This window comes from Bombus flavifrons, chromosome 11 (assembly GCF_040668555.2).
Source record: "Bombus flavifrons isolate JBK064 chromosome 11, iyBomFlav1_principal, whole genome shotgun sequence".
Taxonomy (NCBI): domain Eukaryota; kingdom Metazoa; phylum Arthropoda; class Insecta; order Hymenoptera; family Apidae; genus Bombus; species Bombus flavifrons.
The window spans coordinates 7836481-7855718 of NC_138452.1; the positions used below are offsets into that span (position 1 = coordinate 7836481).

General features: G+C 36.3%; 1 protein-coding gene and 1 long non-coding RNA gene across 13 annotated transcripts; one reads left to right on the plus strand and one right to left on the minus strand.

Annotated features, from left to right (window-relative positions):
• The first annotated feature begins 352 nt into the window (after positions 1-352).
• LOC138184704 (uncharacterized) lies at positions 353-19030 on the plus strand. 12 transcript variants are annotated; one of them, XR_011174386.1, is made up of 10 exons: positions 353-1078; positions 1304-1352; positions 2617-2747; positions 2949-3307; positions 5701-5768; positions 6843-6994; positions 7158-7652; positions 11618-11751; positions 11965-12389; positions 15678-17206. It is a non-coding gene; the product is annotated as an uncharacterized LOC138184704 (long non-coding RNA). The 12 variants fall into 12 exon arrangements; XR_011174384.1 differs by lacking the exons at positions 7158-7652; positions 11618-11751 and adding exons at positions 18597-18884; positions 18943-19030 and having other exon boundaries at positions 362-1078; positions 15678-15833; XR_011174385.1 differs by lacking the exons at positions 7158-7652; positions 11618-11751 and adding an exon at positions 2101-2448 and having other exon boundaries at positions 361-1116.
• On the minus strand, positions 9923-19083 carry bsh (brain-specific homeobox). Its single transcript, XM_069122892.1, has 3 exons — positions 18745-19083; positions 17491-17743; positions 9923-10551 (listed from the first exon to the last, which is right to left on the minus strand). Exons 1-3 carry the CDS (start codon positions 19081-19083, stop codon positions 10301-10303), a joined length of 843 nt encoding a protein of 280 aa, XP_068978993.1. The 3' UTR covers positions 9923-10300.
• Positions 19084-19238: the final 155 nt, after the last annotated feature.

Consider the following 19238-nt stretch of genomic DNA (forward strand, 5'->3'; position numbering starts at 1 on the left):
GAGCGTCGAAGACCCACCGTTCGTTAACCTTGAAAACCATTTTTGTTCCCTCTCACCCTATCCTTCTTCTCTATTTCCCTTCAATTTCTTCTTCTTTCACAACTTTTTAGTTAGTATTCTTGTCGTACGACTGTTCTGTTATTAAACGATACTACTGTTTTTGCCTACTACAATTATAATTATAATATATGGAAAATTATATGTAAACAAATATAAATACTATAAATATCGGAGAAATCACGTCTCTCGTATATTTTCACCGGTCCCTAATGCTTCCCCTCGAATTAAAAATCTATTTTTTCACTTTATTTTGTTATTTAATTAGCAAAAAAGATCAAAGCGTATCATGAAAGTATTCCATTTACAAAAATACTTTGTCTTTTTAAACATCACTTTACTACTTCTTAACTGCTGCGTAATGTTCTATCGTACGTAGCTATAGCGATTGTAAAGTACAAAATCATTGGAATTAAATATATACGTAATTCTATAATTAAAATTCATCTTGTCAAAGATAAACAACCGTTTAGGCATTTCTAAGCGGTAGCGGTATCTATATATATTGAATTGAATTAATTAACGCGGATTTATGTAGATGGCAGGACGATTGCGCCGATTGTTGACCACTATCAAAAATCGCGCCAAATTAGTGAACTCGTGATCTCTCATTCCGCCGATTGTTCTTCGTGATCCACTTTAAACTTACAAGAGTTCTTTAGTCTTTAGTTCTTTATCGTATCCTTCTCGGTCGATTCTCGAATCTATTGAACGTCTACCTGATATTCGTTTCGTGATACGAGCAGTGTAGTGTATCCGTCAATTTAATAAGGCATATCCCCGTAGCACACCTTGTCACATTGTCATCGTCGAATAAACTCCTTTTCGAAGCGGTCTAACCTCTTAAAACGGTAAAGAACCTTTGGTCTTTACTTCTTTAAACGCGGTGATAGAGTGGTTGAAAGGTGAGGAGGCACTCGAGCGGTGCCGGAAGAGACGCGAGGACGTACTGAAGGGGTTGGCTGGGCTGCCTTTATGCCGTAACAACGAGGGCCCACTTCATAGGGCAGGAAGCACAAAGGTGAGGACGACTCCGTGACTATCGCTGAATCTTCCATGGTAATTATTTTTAAACACGTCCTGGAGATACGAATCTTTAGTGGCTCTAGCACCGAACGGCCGAGTAAACTTCTCGCATCTCCGTTGCCTAACTAAATAACCGGACTAATTAGACCGTAGCCATGCTTTCCAGCACGTTGTCGTCTGTATCACGTTGATAATTATTTTTTTCCTTCCTCTCTTCCAGACGAGAATTTACCCGTGCCACTCTGCCCACTCGTGTTCCCTGTCCGCACGTATGTATCGTTAAAAGTCTGTTACAATAATTAATTATGACAAATGAATCGATAATTAAAGGATTTTATATGAAAATGATTCTTGTTGAGTTTTCTTAGATTTTTCTCGACATATTTTAATACTTGGACAAGTGAGATTGATAAGAGAGTGAAACTGGTAGCATAAGGAACGATTTTACGATCTGATTACAATATTTGCGATCCATCGTTGTTTATATCGTAAACAAAGTATTTGATTATTGTTATTTTGTAATATAGTAGAACTCTGTTTACATAAATTTGTTGCGGTATAAATATATATTTTATATAACTGAAATTCATATACATAGGAGCCCACTTACGGATTCAACTGGTATAACAGTTCACTTAACCTAATATTAACCAATTCTTAGTACAAACTAATACTAAGAGGTTCTTAGTATAAATCGTTCAATTGCAATGAATAAAATTTTCATTTCGCTTTTACATATATTTTTATGTTGATAACATTTTTTTAAGGTCATATCATATTATTTGCAATTGAAAACTTTAATGAAAATACCTCTTGCTTACTAAACTTGTCTTTAAAACATGAATTTTATGTTCGTTTTCATTCTTTAGTTATTAGAATATAAATATTGCGTTCACTCTTATTTTTATTTTATTGAAAATATTTTATTTTTCCTTGCACCAAGATCACTTTAAGATCAATATCTTATTATTCAAAAAACGTGCTTTAGTGAAATATCAGTAATATACAATTTTTCAGCCCCCTCTCTGTGCTGTTTCTTTCACTCTCCTTGAATCTTTCGTTTCCTTTTTATTCATCTCTTCTTCGTCAGTCGTCGCGAAGCTTTCCCCGTTCTGTTACTGGCTCTCCCCAGCAGCACGCTTTTATAGTGTAGCAAATCGAATCAGAACGCCCCCGCAGGGTCGTCAACAATATTATTTGTTAGCGGAAGTGCCGTAGTAACTGGAGGTTGAAATGAGGCCAGATTGGCCAGGGTGATCAAGTTAAACGGCACGTGGACAGTAATGCTGTTCCCTGCACCACGAATATCCTCTCGTCGATCCTGATCCTTCCTCCGGCTCTCCAGATTTCAACAGATATTATGCTGTGGGTATTTTCATTCTTTTTTTCTCCTGTAAAGTTATTCTAGTTGGATAAATATTTTTTAAATACGGAGCTGTTAGAATTTTGTTAATTAACTATTTAATTAAAATAAAAATGAAATATATCGTTCGTTAGTTTAAAGGTAGAAAATTAATTGATTTATGCCAACAGATCTCGAAGTTTATGATTCCAAGGACATGGAATTCGCAGTAGATCATGCAGAGATCGAGGACCAGAAAATACATGATCCCATAGTTGTAAAAATCGTCACAAGTCATCTGAAAGTCGAAGAATCTCGAAATGTATTCATGTATCATACTCTGTAACACAATTTATGTTCAAAAATGATCTTTACTTTTATACGCATATGAATTAACTTTGTGCGTTTATATCTATTGAGACCAATTGGGTGTCGTATCATATATTTACCTTTAATATAGGCATTAAAATATTTAGACAAAAATATTGATCGATAGCTGTAATTACGATTACAACTACTTTAGATCTCGAGAACGGTGATGCAACCAGGAAACAAGGAACAGACAATGGTATAACGCTTGATCAGAAGTGAAATGTCAAGGTAAAGAGCAGTAAAGAGGCTCAAGCGTGTTCGATGAACAGCACGCAACCGTTAGCCTAACAAGCTGTCAAGACGTCGCCGCGTGTCAATCCAATGGTCTCTACGCACCCTTCGAATAAATCTACTGGGAGTCTGTTTCCACCCCCTTTCTCGACGCCGCACCAACCAGAACTGCTGTTGTCTCTCAACCACCGCTTGCAAACTTTTAGCCCTGTGAATGATTTAACTTCTTAGATTGCGTTCCTCTCGTATCCAGTCTTGTATATTCCTTATCTTTCAAAGGTAATATTTCTAGCAATGATATTTATAATATTATTTATATCATTCATTAACATATCGATGAATAGTGGTATATCATTTTATCTTTTTGCAGATAAGTTAAGCTCAAGCAAGTCAACTATCGGTAGACTGTGGATTTTTATGCATTTAGATGAAATTTAATAGTGCAAAAATGTACGGAACGCGTACAATGTGCAAAAATACATAGAATACCCAAAGTAGAGTAGGAGCGATTATAATTTTTAATAGATAGGTCTCAATTTTCTCTAGTTGTGCACATAAAAACGTAAATTTGTATAAAAATCCGAGGTGTAATAACCGATAGAAAGCATACTATTTTGTCTCCTTCTTAATTTCAAAATTTTGCAATTTACTGCTTTGGGATCTTAATAAAATTATCAGCTACAAACGTGTTGGAATTCGATGTTTTATTGAATTATTATGGCTGTATTTAATCAGGGACATGTGATCGAATCTCTAAGCATCTCTCTATAATATGGTCGCTTATAAACTCTTATTGATCCTGCATGGAAACTTTCATAGATCTTATCTACTAGCTAACGTAATTTAATTTCCTCGAATTAGTACGTGCGTGTGGGGTGCCTTGTACGTACGATAATCTTCTCCCCTTTGATCTACCTATGACGTACTGTTTCAGATTATACACTTTGTAATCTATAATGTATTCAATCTAGTGTACGATGTAATGTAAATTTGTCGATCATATTTAGCGGTATAAAATCACTGAACTTTTTAGACTTCTCCTGTAATTTTTTAAGAATATTGCCGTATTCTTTATAAAAGCTATTTATGTGATGATTATTTCACGTAATATTGTAGATATTAAAATATTGTGAAACGAATACTAATCGTTATATGAATTGAATTATATCGTTTTGCATTGTTTGAAATGAAAATATCTTCCAAATCAATGTTCTTTTCATATAAATTGATTAATATATTTTCATAGAGAGTATTAACGAGCAACACCGATTATTATTATTATTATTATTATTATTAGATAAAGACAAATGATCTTTACCTGATCTTAACGCCTCCATTGAACAATATAAGCACCTCTTATCTCTTCTTTCCGGTCTCCTGTAATTCTTCTAAAAATATTCCCTTTCATATGATGTACAAATACTTTTTGAGATTTTTAGAATAACAGATCAAGACCAGACACCCTGTATATACTTTCTTAGAATCTAGGGAAAATTATAGACCGCTGTTACGAATGCAATTATCAGGTAGTCGACTTTTGGATGGCGCGTAACACGTTTTGTAATTCAGTTCGGCGAAATTGTGCGATTTTCTCATCAGCATCTCGACCGCGTGAAATCAGATTAGCGATAAACGAACTCGCTTCGTTACATCGTTACACGTTACGATATCAATTTGTAGCATGGAAGACCCGTTACAGTATGAATAATAATAATCGAAGTTTAGAGTTTAGCACCTATTATTGGTACAATATTTCGAAAACATTTTTGTGTTAAGTCTCAAACTTGTTAGAATGTTACGTTAAATCCGTTCGCTGCGAATTCTATTTTTCCAAGTAGAAAAATAAATTTCCAAACGAATAGGTATATAACACAATAATTCACAGATAATTAGAATACTAATCGCGTAGAACTCATTAAGAAATCATATTCAACAATACTAGGTACCGCGATATGTATATATTTCATTTTACAGACACGTAAACGTCTCAATTTTTCATAGATCATAGTTTTTCCAAAATCACGTCTTCATCTTCTCTAATCTTTCAATAATTCCATAACTCCTAGATATACAAATCCTTATGACGATAAAGTCTCCTCACTAAGTAAACTCTTCTCAGCTCTCAGTACCTAAGGTATTAGACATCATCATCCATTAGACATCATTCATCTCAAGCGTCAAGCAATGTATTATGTAGACTTGATGAGTTGGCTCTCAAATGAAACGTGGGTATTGATTTATTATTTCTAATAGACTCAATACGGTTATAAAAACAGCCAAGCGTGTTGATGAAAACTGTACAGATATCATACAACACCGATGATGTGCAAGAGTATTCCTCTTATTCCAGTGCTGTCTCATATGCTAACTTGTACTATATCACTAGTGAAAGCGATACTGAAGTTGTAAAATTGGTTTCCGATTGAAATGTACAATTTTCGATAACCTCGGTCCATATAGGCATATATAATCTATAAGTATATTTGATTATTTTTTTACGTACTCATCAGTACTTTAGTTGATAAAAGAATGCACCCACCGTACCCGTAGTTTTGCTTTATACTTCAAAACTTGTATATTTCACTATATAATCCCCTCCATTAAGTATACCATCTCTACACAGTACACGTTAAGATTAACATTAAGGTTGACTTGATTATTATCCGTTTTAGATGAACAAGGAGTGACACACACTTGGAAAGAAAGACAAAGAAGAAGAGACGGTGAAGGACACAGCCAGGTAGCTGTCTATTCGAAGCCACCCTCGCGCTTTACAGACTGCAGTATCCTGTGCTGCGCATATCGGTACCGAACCCCTATGACGGAAAATAATGAAAGTAATGGGAACCCGCCCACTGCATTTAGTCCGCGCAGCTACCAACCCCCATTCATCCCCTCGCTGCCTCTCTCGTCGTTCCTCTGCCCACCCTGTCCGCATCACCGGGGGTTCTCTGTACTTGCCGCCTTGTTCATTCTCATCCATCCTAGCCTTGCTCCATTGGCTATTGTACCTGCCATTTCATTGTCCTTTATTTCATTATTTTCGCCGCATTCCTGTCTCCCTTTTGCCTGGCAAGGGGTGCGAATTTTCCCCCTTTATTTACGGTGCCGTAATAACAGACGTCTTAACGGAATTTAAACGTCATAAATGGCCTGCCATGATCTCATTAGTTTACGAGATAGTTGCTTTCTCTTCCTACCTTTTCTCTGCTGCTTGTTGCCTGTGTGGTTCCGTTGCTCGGCGTACGACAAAGCTTATTCGAGAGCGAGCAATATCGCGAACCTGAGATCTGCCGTTTCGACATCAAAGAAAATATTTTGTAATATAGCTTATGCGTGCGCACGGTTCAATGTTGAATGCGAATGTTTAAGGTAGACAGAGCCGAAAGAGCGCGTCGAAATAAAACTGATGTTGGTACATGATATTGTGAAGATTTGGTCGTTCTTGAAGTTTATTTTAAGCTCTTAATCGGTTGGAATAATATTGGTGATAATTAGGCTGCGGACATTTATGATATGCAAAAATTTTGTTCACTCATTATATATACACATTGTGACAAGTATTTAGATATTTCACATACTTTTTGCGTATTATGGGTATAATATGTATTTTTGTATCTTTAAATTTTCCATAAACGCAAAATAATTTGCAATCTAGTAGTAATTTTTATGGATGTGTTTCTACGTAATATCGTACAGTATGTTCAGAAGAATTGGTACTTCATGTCCTAGGTAAGATTTTAACGAATTGTTTACTAACTGTTTGTTACATCACATGCGTAAAATTCATTAACCGTTCTTTAATCTTTTCCAGACATTTTCTGTGATAGAATACGTGCCTTTATTCTTCATATCTTGAACGAGGGTGTATGTCAGGAGAAGGTGTGATGAAAGGTTTTGACGCTTGACCCTTGCTGAACGTGTCGATGAAGCGGCGAAGGAAAGGAATGAGAAATAACGTTATCGGTAAAAGTATTTTCTCTTACCTAATATTTCTCGCCGTACAAATATCATATTTGTAAGAGAAACTCAAGATATATACTGATACGATATCAATGGTATTATATGGTAAACGTCTGACCTTCTATATAACAATTTCATCCGAGAATTTTCTTCTTTTTCGATACAGATGCAATCACCCTATAAAACCTACCTAAACATTTCTCGCCTCCGTTTCACATCTCTAAAATGCCACTTACCTATCGAATTCCAAGCAAGTACGCTTTAATTGTATCAAAGGAGCAAACTTTCTCCTTGAATTATCGGCTTATGTAACCAACCAGCCTACGATACTGTGCAAAGGTCTTAGACGATCATTCAGAGCGACCAAACGAAGCTAAACGAAAAGAACCGACAGAGCAGAATAAATTTCCTAAAAAGAGAAAAAAGAAGAAGGAAAATTCATACAGCGAATAACAAAATTTCCAGAATCATAATCCACGAAAATATATACCAAGAAGTAATCCGTCATTCCCAAAAGAGCGATCTCCAGCAAAACACCGTCTTCCATCGTCCACATACAAACAATCAACGGAATATCGTTGCACAAGTGTTTTTTCCGTTACAAAACACCATGATCCATCGTAGATCCGTATTTGAGAATATGCAGCGTGATTTAGCCTGGGTAATATGATTATAGGTCTCTGTCTCTCTCGCATCCTCTGGTTCCTCCATGTCTCTGCCTCTCTCACCTCTCTTCTCACCCCTCTGCTTGGCAATGTGTGTGCGTGCGCGTCTGTTGGACCGTCCTTTTCATCCACCCCCACGAATCTCCGGCGCCGCAAGGGGATGAGAACGCCGACACCTCCACCCTCTCTCTATACACGCTCCTGAATCCAGAGAGAGAGAGAGAGAGAGATAGAGAAAGAGAGTGAGAGAGTAACTCTGCTCGCTCTGGCTCTGATCCCTCGCAATTACTTCCCATTATCTGGGTATTAGGATTCACCCCAACTGGGAGCAGCACGACGTGTTCCGCAGACTCCGCCTATGCCTTCGTGCTCAGCCGGAAACGCTCCGGGACTGTCAGCTCGCGATATCCCCCTTTTCTTTCTTTCTAGACACGATCGCGACCTCTAACGTTCGGCAACAGGTAGCAAAAGACGGTCGTGGCAAAGTCCTTGTCCTTGGCATTTGTCCCTCGTCCATTTCGACATCGATCTCCTGGATCTGTTGGATTTATATGTCTGCCGCACAATGTTCGGAGATTCTGGAAATTTATCTTTTCTTTTTATTTTTCATTACTTGTTCTCTCGCGGGATTTCGGTATTAAGCTTTCTAGGATAGATAATTTACGTATCTACCGCGAAGGGATGTCATGTTTCGATTAGGTGGAAACTTTTTAATCTTCCCTTTTTGGTTTTTGGTTCGTTGGTTTTCGGAGCTTGTAGTTTTAGAATCTCTGAGTTCAGTGGTTTGCGGATGAAGAATCTTTTCAGCTTCTGAAAATTTGTTGATCTCTTCTTTTTATTTTTCTTCTTTTTCTTCTTCTTTTGTTTTTTTTCTTCTTTTTATTATTCATGTGGAGGGTTTTGGCTTTGAGATTTCTAGGATCGGTGATTCATTGTACGTCGCTTCTGAAGGGTGTTTAAGGTTCTGAAAATTTTGTAGTGATTTCTTCTTATCTTCTATTTTTTCGCTTTTGGCCGGTTTTTAGCTTTTGCTTTTAAACAGAACATCGTTAAAAAGATTCAACTGAACGCGGTTTACGCGTCTAATTTTGTATAGGAGTTTCGTAAGGAAGTTCAGTCGGGGGATGAAACATGATTCACGGTTTAATTCACGGAATTAAGCCGAGATTAACTGCTTCTTTAGCTCGTAGAGTGCGTTAAGCCTCGAAAATGTCCCAAACGACGAGCAGAAAATGTCAGGCTGTCAATTAGTGGAATGATAATGTTGCACGAAAGGCGACCTCGTCGTTCATGACCCGCGACAACCTATAAATGTCAATTACGATACTTATCTGTCGTCTATAGGAACGCGCCAAATCTAATTTGAAAAATAGTCTATTTTTTAACTCTTCGCTTTACTTACTTTAAATAAAAAAATATAGAATTTTAAAAAAGAAACTGCATGATTTTATACGACAGTATTTCCTCTTCTTTTCTTCTCTCTTCTTCCAAATAAATAACGCTTATTTTAAATAAATAAAAGTTATACGAATTGTAATACGTAACTTTAAGAAAATTTAGCCAAGGAGAAGGAAAAATAACGATATCTGAATCTCAACTTAAAATCTCGATGAATCTGTACAAACCTTTTTCTTCTTCTTTTCTTTTTAAATAAATCACACTCATTCAAATGACAACGCGTGATCGTAAAATGTGATCTTTGTGTCTTTAAACAAGTAACACTGATTCGAATCGTAACTATAAAAAAGACTTGTAACTGGGGAAAGGGAGGAAGTGATATTATACATCGCGTTACATCATGACATTTTAATCCCAACTTGAATCACAAGCTAACTTTCTACTTCGCTATAAAAAGTGACTCGAAACAGACTAGCTTTATTATGGCATTTCGCTATAAAAAGTGTCGCGAGAGATCGACCAGACTCTAATCGCTAAAGAGTCATTTACAAGTCGTTTACACTTTCTACATCGTCTCGAGTCTTTCGATCTTCTTATATTACACCATTTCATTGTACACTATTCCTTCAATCACAAATTCATTCTTAACACTGAAAGTGTCGTTCGTATTTCTTTCACGTTCTTTCACATTGTTCTATTAATCACTGGTTCAAAATGAAAAGTCCCTCCTAACAATCTTGTTCTATAAGCGAGACAGGTTTACTTTTACCATCCATCGTCAGATCTAGGTGGTATAGAATCGTCAAATCTTCGTCACTTCGATTTATCCTCTTTTACATTATATTCCTTAACATAATTCTTCTCGTAACTGCGACTCGTTCCTTAAATGAAAATATTCAAACTGTCTAAATCAATCTGTAAAAACATTTTGCTCTGATAAATAAAATTTCACAATTAATGGAAAATGTCGTTGAGGAAATTCTTTCGAAATCGCATTGCGGATCTTCGTATTTCCTGAAGGATTTCCTAACAGTTGTTTAAACCGATTGACTGCACTTGAGAGAAACGATTCGAGCGTTTAGAAAAATCCACGTGATTTCTCTCGATTCTCCCTTCTCAAATCTTCCTTCAATTTCTCAGACCGATCACTCGGTTTCTCGTTCTTGAATGCAATACCTGCATTTACTAGCTCAGATTAAACGTTCTCCCGTGTGAAAGAGCAATATCAACCTTGTACTGTTTCGTTTCAGCGATGTTGGCGTTGAATAGCTTGTCCGTGTTGGGGTTGATGAGACAAGCTAACCGAATGACGATACGTGATCTGATGAAAACTCGTCGGTGAACCGGCACGCCTAGAGACGTGAATATTGCCTGTTCGCGTTGGCGATGGCGTCTCGTCACCTAGAACGTCGATTTCATCGTCGTCGGAGTCTACCGGCGCGTCACTGCTCGCCCGTGATTCTCGCCCGCCGCTCAGAGAGAAATCCACCGGTCGTTCTGCAAACAATTTCATCGCAAACAAGCTCGTTATTTATTTCTGCAGGAAGTTTATAGGATTTAACGAGTTTTTGTGTGATTATGTTGTGTCATATGATTATGTGTCTATATATCTATATCTTTATGTCGATGGATCCCTAAATCTCTATATTGTATATTTACTTCTCTATCCATACATTGTAGATTTTGGATACGATCCAGTAGCCTAAATCTAAGTTAGTGTTACACCACAATAGTAAAATTTAGGACCTAGTCTCTATAAGTTTCTATATTTCTATATTTTTATGTCGATGGATCCTTAAGTCTCTATATTGTATATTTACTTCTCTATCCATACATTGTAGATTTTGGATACGATCCAGTAACCTAAATCTAAGTTAGTGTTACACCACAAACGTAAAATTTAGGACCTAGTCTCTATAAGTTTCTATATTTCTATATTTTTATGTCGATGGATCCTTAAGTCTCTATATTGTATATTTACTTCTCTATCCATACATTGTAGATTTTGGATACGATCCAGTAACCTAAATCTAAGTTAGTGTTACACCACAAACATGAAACTTAGAACCTACAGCCTCTAGTCTCTATAAGTTTCTATATTTTTATATTTTTATGCTTATGGATTCCTAGAAGTATCTGCAGGCTGAGTCTGCATAGTTTTATATTTGTAAGTCCATAGATTCCTAGGTCTGTATTTCTAGATCTACAGATACCTGAATCTCCAGGCTGTTACATATATTCCTAGGTCTACAGATTTTTAGGATTCTATGGTTCAGTATCCCTATATTTCTAGATCTGTAAATTTATAGGTCTCAATGGGTCTAGATTTCAATATGTATCTCTGTACTTCAAGGTCTGTAGATCCCCAGATCTATGTATTTTTATATTTTTATATTCCTAGGTTTGTAGATCTCTGTATTTCTACATGTCTAGGTGTCAAGATCTCTATACTACGCTTTTTCTGTATTTTTATGTTTTTTTGTCATCCCTCCACTTCTATATATCTCCTGTACAAATTCACGTTGAAGACGTTAATCCAAATTCATCCTCGTTCTGTTTGAAGAAAACAGAAGTAGCATGAAGACATTTAGTTGAAGAAATAAACATAATAATCGAATGTTACTACTGTAACGAGTGGTTAACGTATTGACGGGAAACAGTGTAAACACAGTTCAGAACAAGAGGAATTTGACCACGGTAAGGCAGGATATTCGCTGTGAGTTCTACATCGAAATTATAGATATGTATTCGTCTGGTAGAATTTACTAGTTCTACAAACAGAATCGACAACTTTAAATTAAATTTCTCATTGAAATCGCTAAACGCCTATAAAATCATGAATTTCAAGCCGAATTTCATATAGGAATTCTACGTCTCCGTATCTCAAAGAAGCATTCTTATTAATTTCAGATCTCCGAATACGCAAGGCTCTTCGTCATCTTCCAATTTCTTTACCTCAAAAAAAAAAAAAAAAAAAAAGAAGAAGAAGAAGAAGGAAAAAGGAAGAAATTATACGAATCCCATGCCATTAATTCCCACGATTCGAAGCTAATCAAACGTACCACCAGACGTTATACGAAACCCTAACGAAACCGAAAGGAAGCGTAACCGACAGAGAAAATGCCTCTAAAAAGCTACCTCCCCGGTTCTTATCTCAGTGGTCAGAAAATCGACTGATCAAATTGGGTCAGATATGTGCCGGTACACAACTATAAGGTCCTCGACAGCAGCCCTCGGCCGTGGGCAATCGTGAATGTAGGTCTGGCCAAGCACTTAGCCGATAATTGACTAATTTTCTCGAAGACCGAATCGAGAAGACAAGAGGTAAGAACAAGGTTCGTAAGACGTTCAGTCGGGAGCAACAGAGAAACATGCGATAAGAAAGTGATAGATGGATAGAGATAGATAGATAGATAGACAGAGAAAGAGAAAGAGGGAGAGAGAGAGAGAGAGAGAGAGAAATTGGTGGTGGGGTGTCGTAACTCTGCAGTGGGTTCCTTAGACGGTATCCGCTGGAGTCTCTCGAGGACAAGGCGGTCTCATCTTCTACGTGCTTTCCACCCCTTACAACCCCCTTCTTCTTGGCTACCAAGGAGACGTCTACTAACTTCGTTAGCCCTTCCTACCGAACGAAGCCATCTTGGCTACCGAGACGAGCAACTTGCCGAAGGTTATGAGTAGATGCGGTGTAAGTCGCAACGGGGTCGGGGGTGAGTTCGAATCGTGCACCCCCGGTTCAGAGAGCGATCGTTTCGTGAAGATACAACGTTGTTGGAAAAATATACCGTCTTATGGTGTTTAATACGATATAGATGTATCATACATTTTCTATTTTATTGTTTAATATAACGTATATAAGATATAATACATTGATATTGTATATGTATATACGTATATGTAATATACAGTGGCGGACAAGGGAAAGTTTATAAAGTAAGAAGTATAGAAAGATGTCATGATTGTATAAAATGAAGTTAAATTCAATAAGAGCAATGAAGAAATATAATATATACGACAGAATAGATGATCGTTATCAACATCGAAAGTTACTAAAATTCATATCAATTTTAAACATTCTTTTATCAAGCACTGTATGTTACATTATATATAATGTTGGCATTACGAGGAATTGAATATTTACTGCGTTATATTTTTGCAACTGTCTCATTATATTGTATTTAAATACAGTATAATTGCGGTGATATATTAGGTTGTCCGAGAAGTTTCTATCGTTTTATGTGGAAATAATAGATACACAATATTTTTGTTTTATATTATCTTATTAAATTATGTATGACCCATTTTGTTCTATTTCCATTATCATGATCATACATAATTCAATAAAATAATATAAAACAAAAAGTGTTGTGTATCTGTTATTTCCTTATAAAACTAATGAAACTTTTCAGACAAGCTAATATATATGAAAATTCTAGAACCCAGAAAATTGTACAAATTTTGAAATGTATATTTTGTTATGTATTTTTAATCGTAAGCTGTGCCGTTTTCTCAGCGAAAGTTTGATAAACAAGATAGTTGAAAAGAAGATAAACAAGACAGTTGGTTAGAATGGCGTATTAAGAATAGCATTAGAATTAATTTTATATCTTTTTAAAATAATATAGAAGAAAGGTTCCTCCGAGAAGGAGTAAGCGGAATAAAGCAGTATTTTCGTTCGCGAACGTGAACGTTACAGCTTTAAATCAATTCACGCGAGCAATCCGATTTAATTATTCCCAGATCACGGCATTTACTACATTATAACAGCGTCGATCGTGCACCATTGTGCGTGCACAAAGCGGTACAGTTATCGGGAATTATTGCTCGATCTATTTGCACGACGCTGTTGTTTCGTCTTCTACGTTGTTTACGGTGTTGTAATTCACGTGATAAATACTTACGCGATACAGAGAGCTTTGCATGTAAATGAATTCTTTTTTAATCAACAAATCAGAATCGAAATTTGAAAGTGAAACAAAAAATATTACTACTCTGTTGCTTACTCTCTAAATCTATATGTTCATTTATATTTCAACTTGTCGTAACTATAATTTAAAACTAAAAACGATAACCTGTATCATATTACAATATCATTACAACATCATCGTCGCGATAACTAGTAGGAAATACATATCGACATTTATTCGTTTACTGCGATGTAACAATTTTTGATTGTGAAATGCTAACAGATAGCGCCTGATAAACGAAGATACTTAGATTAAATTAGTAATAACGAATGAAAATACTTCTTTTATAACTCTGTCGTATAATTTGACGTTGAAATCCGATGTAAAAATCGTACGATCTTACGCGAATCTTACGAAAAGCGAAGACAATTCAATTTAACAGCAATGCTATCCTACCAGGATTTAACTTTATGTAAATTCTTATATTATCTGATTAATCAATTAATATAAGAATACATAATGTTAGACGAACGAAAGAGATGACAATGAATGTACGATTTTAAATTAAACGTTGAAACCGGTCATTTGACCGGACCTGTTAGGATTAGTGTTAATCCTTAAATATCATTTATTTGCGAGAATTTGTTTCAATATTTAGAAACATAGAGATGCGCATATTGCTCTATTAAAGATCGTTCAGACGACCAATATTATTGTCAATATTTAAAGTTCTCAACGTTATCGCATCTAAGAGATCCTCCAGACGATCGATATATACCGTCAATACGATCTTGAGAATCTTAAATATCGACAATAATATTGATCGTCTGAACGCTCTTCTGTATACAGTTTTCTCGAATGAAAAATTGTGTCATCCTCCTCTACCAATTTTCCTTCGAGTCTCTCTCTCTCTCTCTCTCTCTCTCTCTCTCATTGCATCTTTGTTATTCGCATTTTCTTCATAAAAGAATACGGAAACAATATAATCGAGCGAAAGCCTGTTGAAGCGGAATTTAGAGGAAGGATAACAGAGGGCTAAACCGGAGGATAGGAATTGTGGGAAATTGTACGGCAAAAAGCGGTCATTATCCATGCAACGGTAGTTAATCATTATAGTTACTGCGACCTCGGTTATGGTCTGGTTAGTTAACTAAAGTTGCGTAATTTATTGCCAGCCGAATTTTGGTTGCATTATATGGTCCATTAGCATGATAACAGGGAACTATTTGACGTACACGGAAATTCCGACGCGCTGCCCGCGCTCGAATGCAAATTGATAATCACAATTACGAAGTTTATACTAATAATGATTTAATTGCGATACACAAGCCACCATCTACTTTCAGCCACGATTATTACTTTTCTGCTGGCTACGACGAGGACCAATTACTGCGCGCAAAATCGTTAACAATTCTCTATCTGTCCGCCAACTACACTTCGTTTCTTTAGTTTTTTCTTCATCTTTTTTCCTCGTCTCCTCTTTTCTATCTCTTCGGTAAATATTCAGTTTGAATTCAAATTTAACGTACAATAATACGATTACTGTAATTAGCAGGTTGCGAATATTTGTACAAATTTTGTACATTTTTAAAAGAGTAGGACAGAAGCAGTGATTTGCTTCGTCTGCTATATAAATACCATAACGACGAGTATTGATACTTTCGATATATATTCTTACGTATTACGTGCATTTCACGCTTCTTTTTTTTTTTACAGCTTCCCATAAATGAACAAAGAAGACTGGCAATCGTTTAGTTGATATCGAGATCAGGAGAATGATAGAAGCGTTTTCTAAAGAAGAAGATGGGAGCAAATTGTCTGATTACCGTTGATCAGTAATCGAACTAACATCACGAGGCATATTCCGAAAAAGTTGAGCCTTTAAATTACGCAATTAGAATACGAGAATTCACTTGAAACAGCAGAAACATGAACGTGATTCTGAATCGGACGAATATGATCGTTATTTCTGACGAAGAAACGATAGCAAGAAGGACATCTTTAAAAATCCTTAGGATTTCCCTTTTCTTCGCATGCGTGAAATTATATGAGAAAACAGTATTCGATAACGCGAACTGACCAAAAGAAAAAAAGAAAGAGCATTACAAACGAAGTATCACGTTAACAAAACTTTGATCATTTCGATATGTTTCCGACGTTTTTAAACTTTTAAGAGCGATATTGAATATCGCGGACTTGTTCCGAGTTTTTATAGAGTGTCTTTCTTTTTTTTCCTGCCGACGCAGAATTCCAAATATGATTTATGAGCAATTGATTATGTAGGACACATCGTGTTGTTAATCCGAGCTAATTGATGCGAAGCAACGCGAGCGGTCGCGTGTTTATCGAAAAGTCGATACATGTGTTTAGCGGTAATTACGCATTGTTAGGCGGATACGAAACTGCACGGGGGTTCCAGCAATTGCAATTAAACGCTTGCATTAGCTACGCGATGCGTGAAAATTTTAAGCGTCATCGAGTTTATAATAGGAAGCTAACTTTCCATTTTATCAGCTATAACTTTCCCCTGAAGTCGTGATCGCCCGTTTCGCCTGTCTGATCACCTGTCCTCAAAGTCTTTTTACCTTTCCAATTTGTTACCCAACTTTCGTATATGCAGCTCGTTCGATCCGTAATAATTTTATTACGAAAATAAAATCCTGCATTCGCTTTAAGAAAAGTCGAATGTATTGCTCAATTCGTTGTTCAGGGGGCAAGACGTTCGAATTTTCACGTGTTCAAATAAAAATTTAAATAGAGATTCGATGTTCAAACGCATAAGTAGCAAGTCGCTGACGAGTAGAATACATACACGGCGCTTTGAATTCGAGTTTACAAAACGATATTGCTGACACAAAAATTTTAAGAATTGTACGGACAATTATAAACAGATTTCAGAGATATTACGAAGATATTCTAGATAGATATCCAAAGATATTACGAATACGATGATTTAGATACGTCGCCAATAGCGAAAATCATCATCTATGATTCATATTTCATTTCATAAGAATTCTTTTCGCAAACGTTGAAATGATTCTTGCACGAATCGCTTTAAAAAACAACTTACAAACAAATTGTACGTTAGACAAGATATATACTAGTTACGATACGTTCTCGTAATTCTTAATCATTTCTAGCGCGAGTGTAAGATCGTATATCAGATGAGACATATGATATACTGATTGTGATAAACTCTCGTAACTATTAATCGTTCCTAGTGTCAATAATTCCATTTTTTTTTTTTTTTATAAAAACGCGGAAAAACATAGATATTTTCGTTCAATTTCAGCTGATACCATTACGGTCTCAAAACCTACTAATCTTTCGCGAAATTGTCAGGCGAGAGTTAAACCCTTAATTACATAATTACGCGAAAGTTAAACCCTTGAAAAAAATGTGTACACGTTAGCTATTTTATTTGTAACGCGTATCGAGCCTGAATCTGCAAGAATCTTTTCTAGATTCTGTTGTAAACGAAGTCTAGCTTTCCTTATTATCAGAATGGAAGAATATGAGATTTGCTTACCGGCAGGCGATGTAACGGAAACGGATTGACCGGTGCATTGCTGATTAGAATTCTGGTTGCTATTGCTTCCAGCGCTGGTGTTCAATTTCCTCAATTGTTTCTTGTGCTTCATCCGCCGATTTTGAAACCACGTTTTCACTTGGGTCTCCGAGAGGTGAAGAGCCGCCGCGAGCTCTACCCTCTCCGGTGTACTCAGGTACCTCTGCACCTCGAATCTAGCTTCCAAACCCGCTAATTGTTGATCACTGAACACCTAAATACGACACAAACGATTCCTTGCAAACCTGTACGAACTTTTACTTATTTCGACAATAGCGTTTTTAGTAATTTTGTTCTGCCTGATAAAATTACTTGCACGATTGATCGATATTGTTTCGACGATTAAATTATTTTCCGTGACATTTCCATGAACGTTGTTAACCGTTTTTATTTAATCTTGTCATACCAAATTCATATAGAATTTCGTTAGTAGCATACTAGTAGGAAGCTGATGGTAGAATATTGCAACTGTGAAAACGAGCAAAGATAGAATTTAGATGATCGGACAATGGAATTTTTTTAGCATAACAAACCACTTCAAACAAGCTTACACTTATTACTAAATAGTTTTGGTTTCTCTATTGGGTAAATTACCAGGAAACGTTAATAACAGAAGTTAGAGCGACAATGTAAAAATTAAAGAAAGAATACAGTTGCGAAATTTACTATGGAAGATCTTGGCTCAACATAAGAAACATACACAGAATGCTTGAAACCCTTGCTTTGCCATTTTCTTAGTAGCTATTTAAATGAAGTTAATTCAAGATGTAACTATCCACTGTTGTAACACCATGTCGGATGCAAAATGTCGTAAAATTTAATCTAGTCAATGTTTAAACTAAAATTAGTTCAATCTAAATTTCTAATAGTTCAAATCACAGTTAAAAGTAAACTTCGTCGCTGAATTGGAACTACGATCCGCGTTACGAGTATGATTCGATATTTTAACATTAGAATTGCCAATTATAATGAAAGCACTACGACGAAAATAAATCTATAATCATAATCATTCTTATTTCAATGAGATCAATATCGATTGCGTGAAAAGCGCATTTGTATGTTTTCAGTAATTAAAAGAAAATGAAGGAATTAAAAAGCAAATCTCTATAGCCGTAACGTTTCGATATTTTTATCTTCGTATCGAGACGAGTGAATCATGCAAACGACCACCAGTGGAAGAGGCAAAAGATAAGGATTACAAGTGGTTTCACTCACTGTTCGTGCCTTTCGTCGACGGCAGTGCTTCAAGGCCGCAAGTTCAGTAACTCCCGGTACCACGCCAACCCCCATCGCCGTGTTACCAAAAAGTGGTCCCAGGAAGAAGGTTGCTGTAGGCGGTGCAGAAGGATAACCAGGTAATAAACTGGCGAATTGCTGGTATTGCTGATGTTGTACTCCGTGACTGGACGTCAGGTGCTGATGATGAAGTTGATGATGAGAATGCGGTGGAGCGGTTCCACGACTCAGGATATCTTCTATCAAAAACGATGTTCTGCTCGCGGAAGTTCCATTCTGACCTGGCTGGGCCTGTTGTTGCTGACAAGTGGACTGCATTTTTACCAAAATGAGCAACTTTTCAGCTATCGAACTTCGATTATTTGTATTGAAAGTTACTTGTTTGTTACATAGTTGGCGAAGTTTTCTTTAAAAAGTTATATATATATCAATCATATAAGTTTAATACCGTTAAGCTTGATTTCATTCGTTTA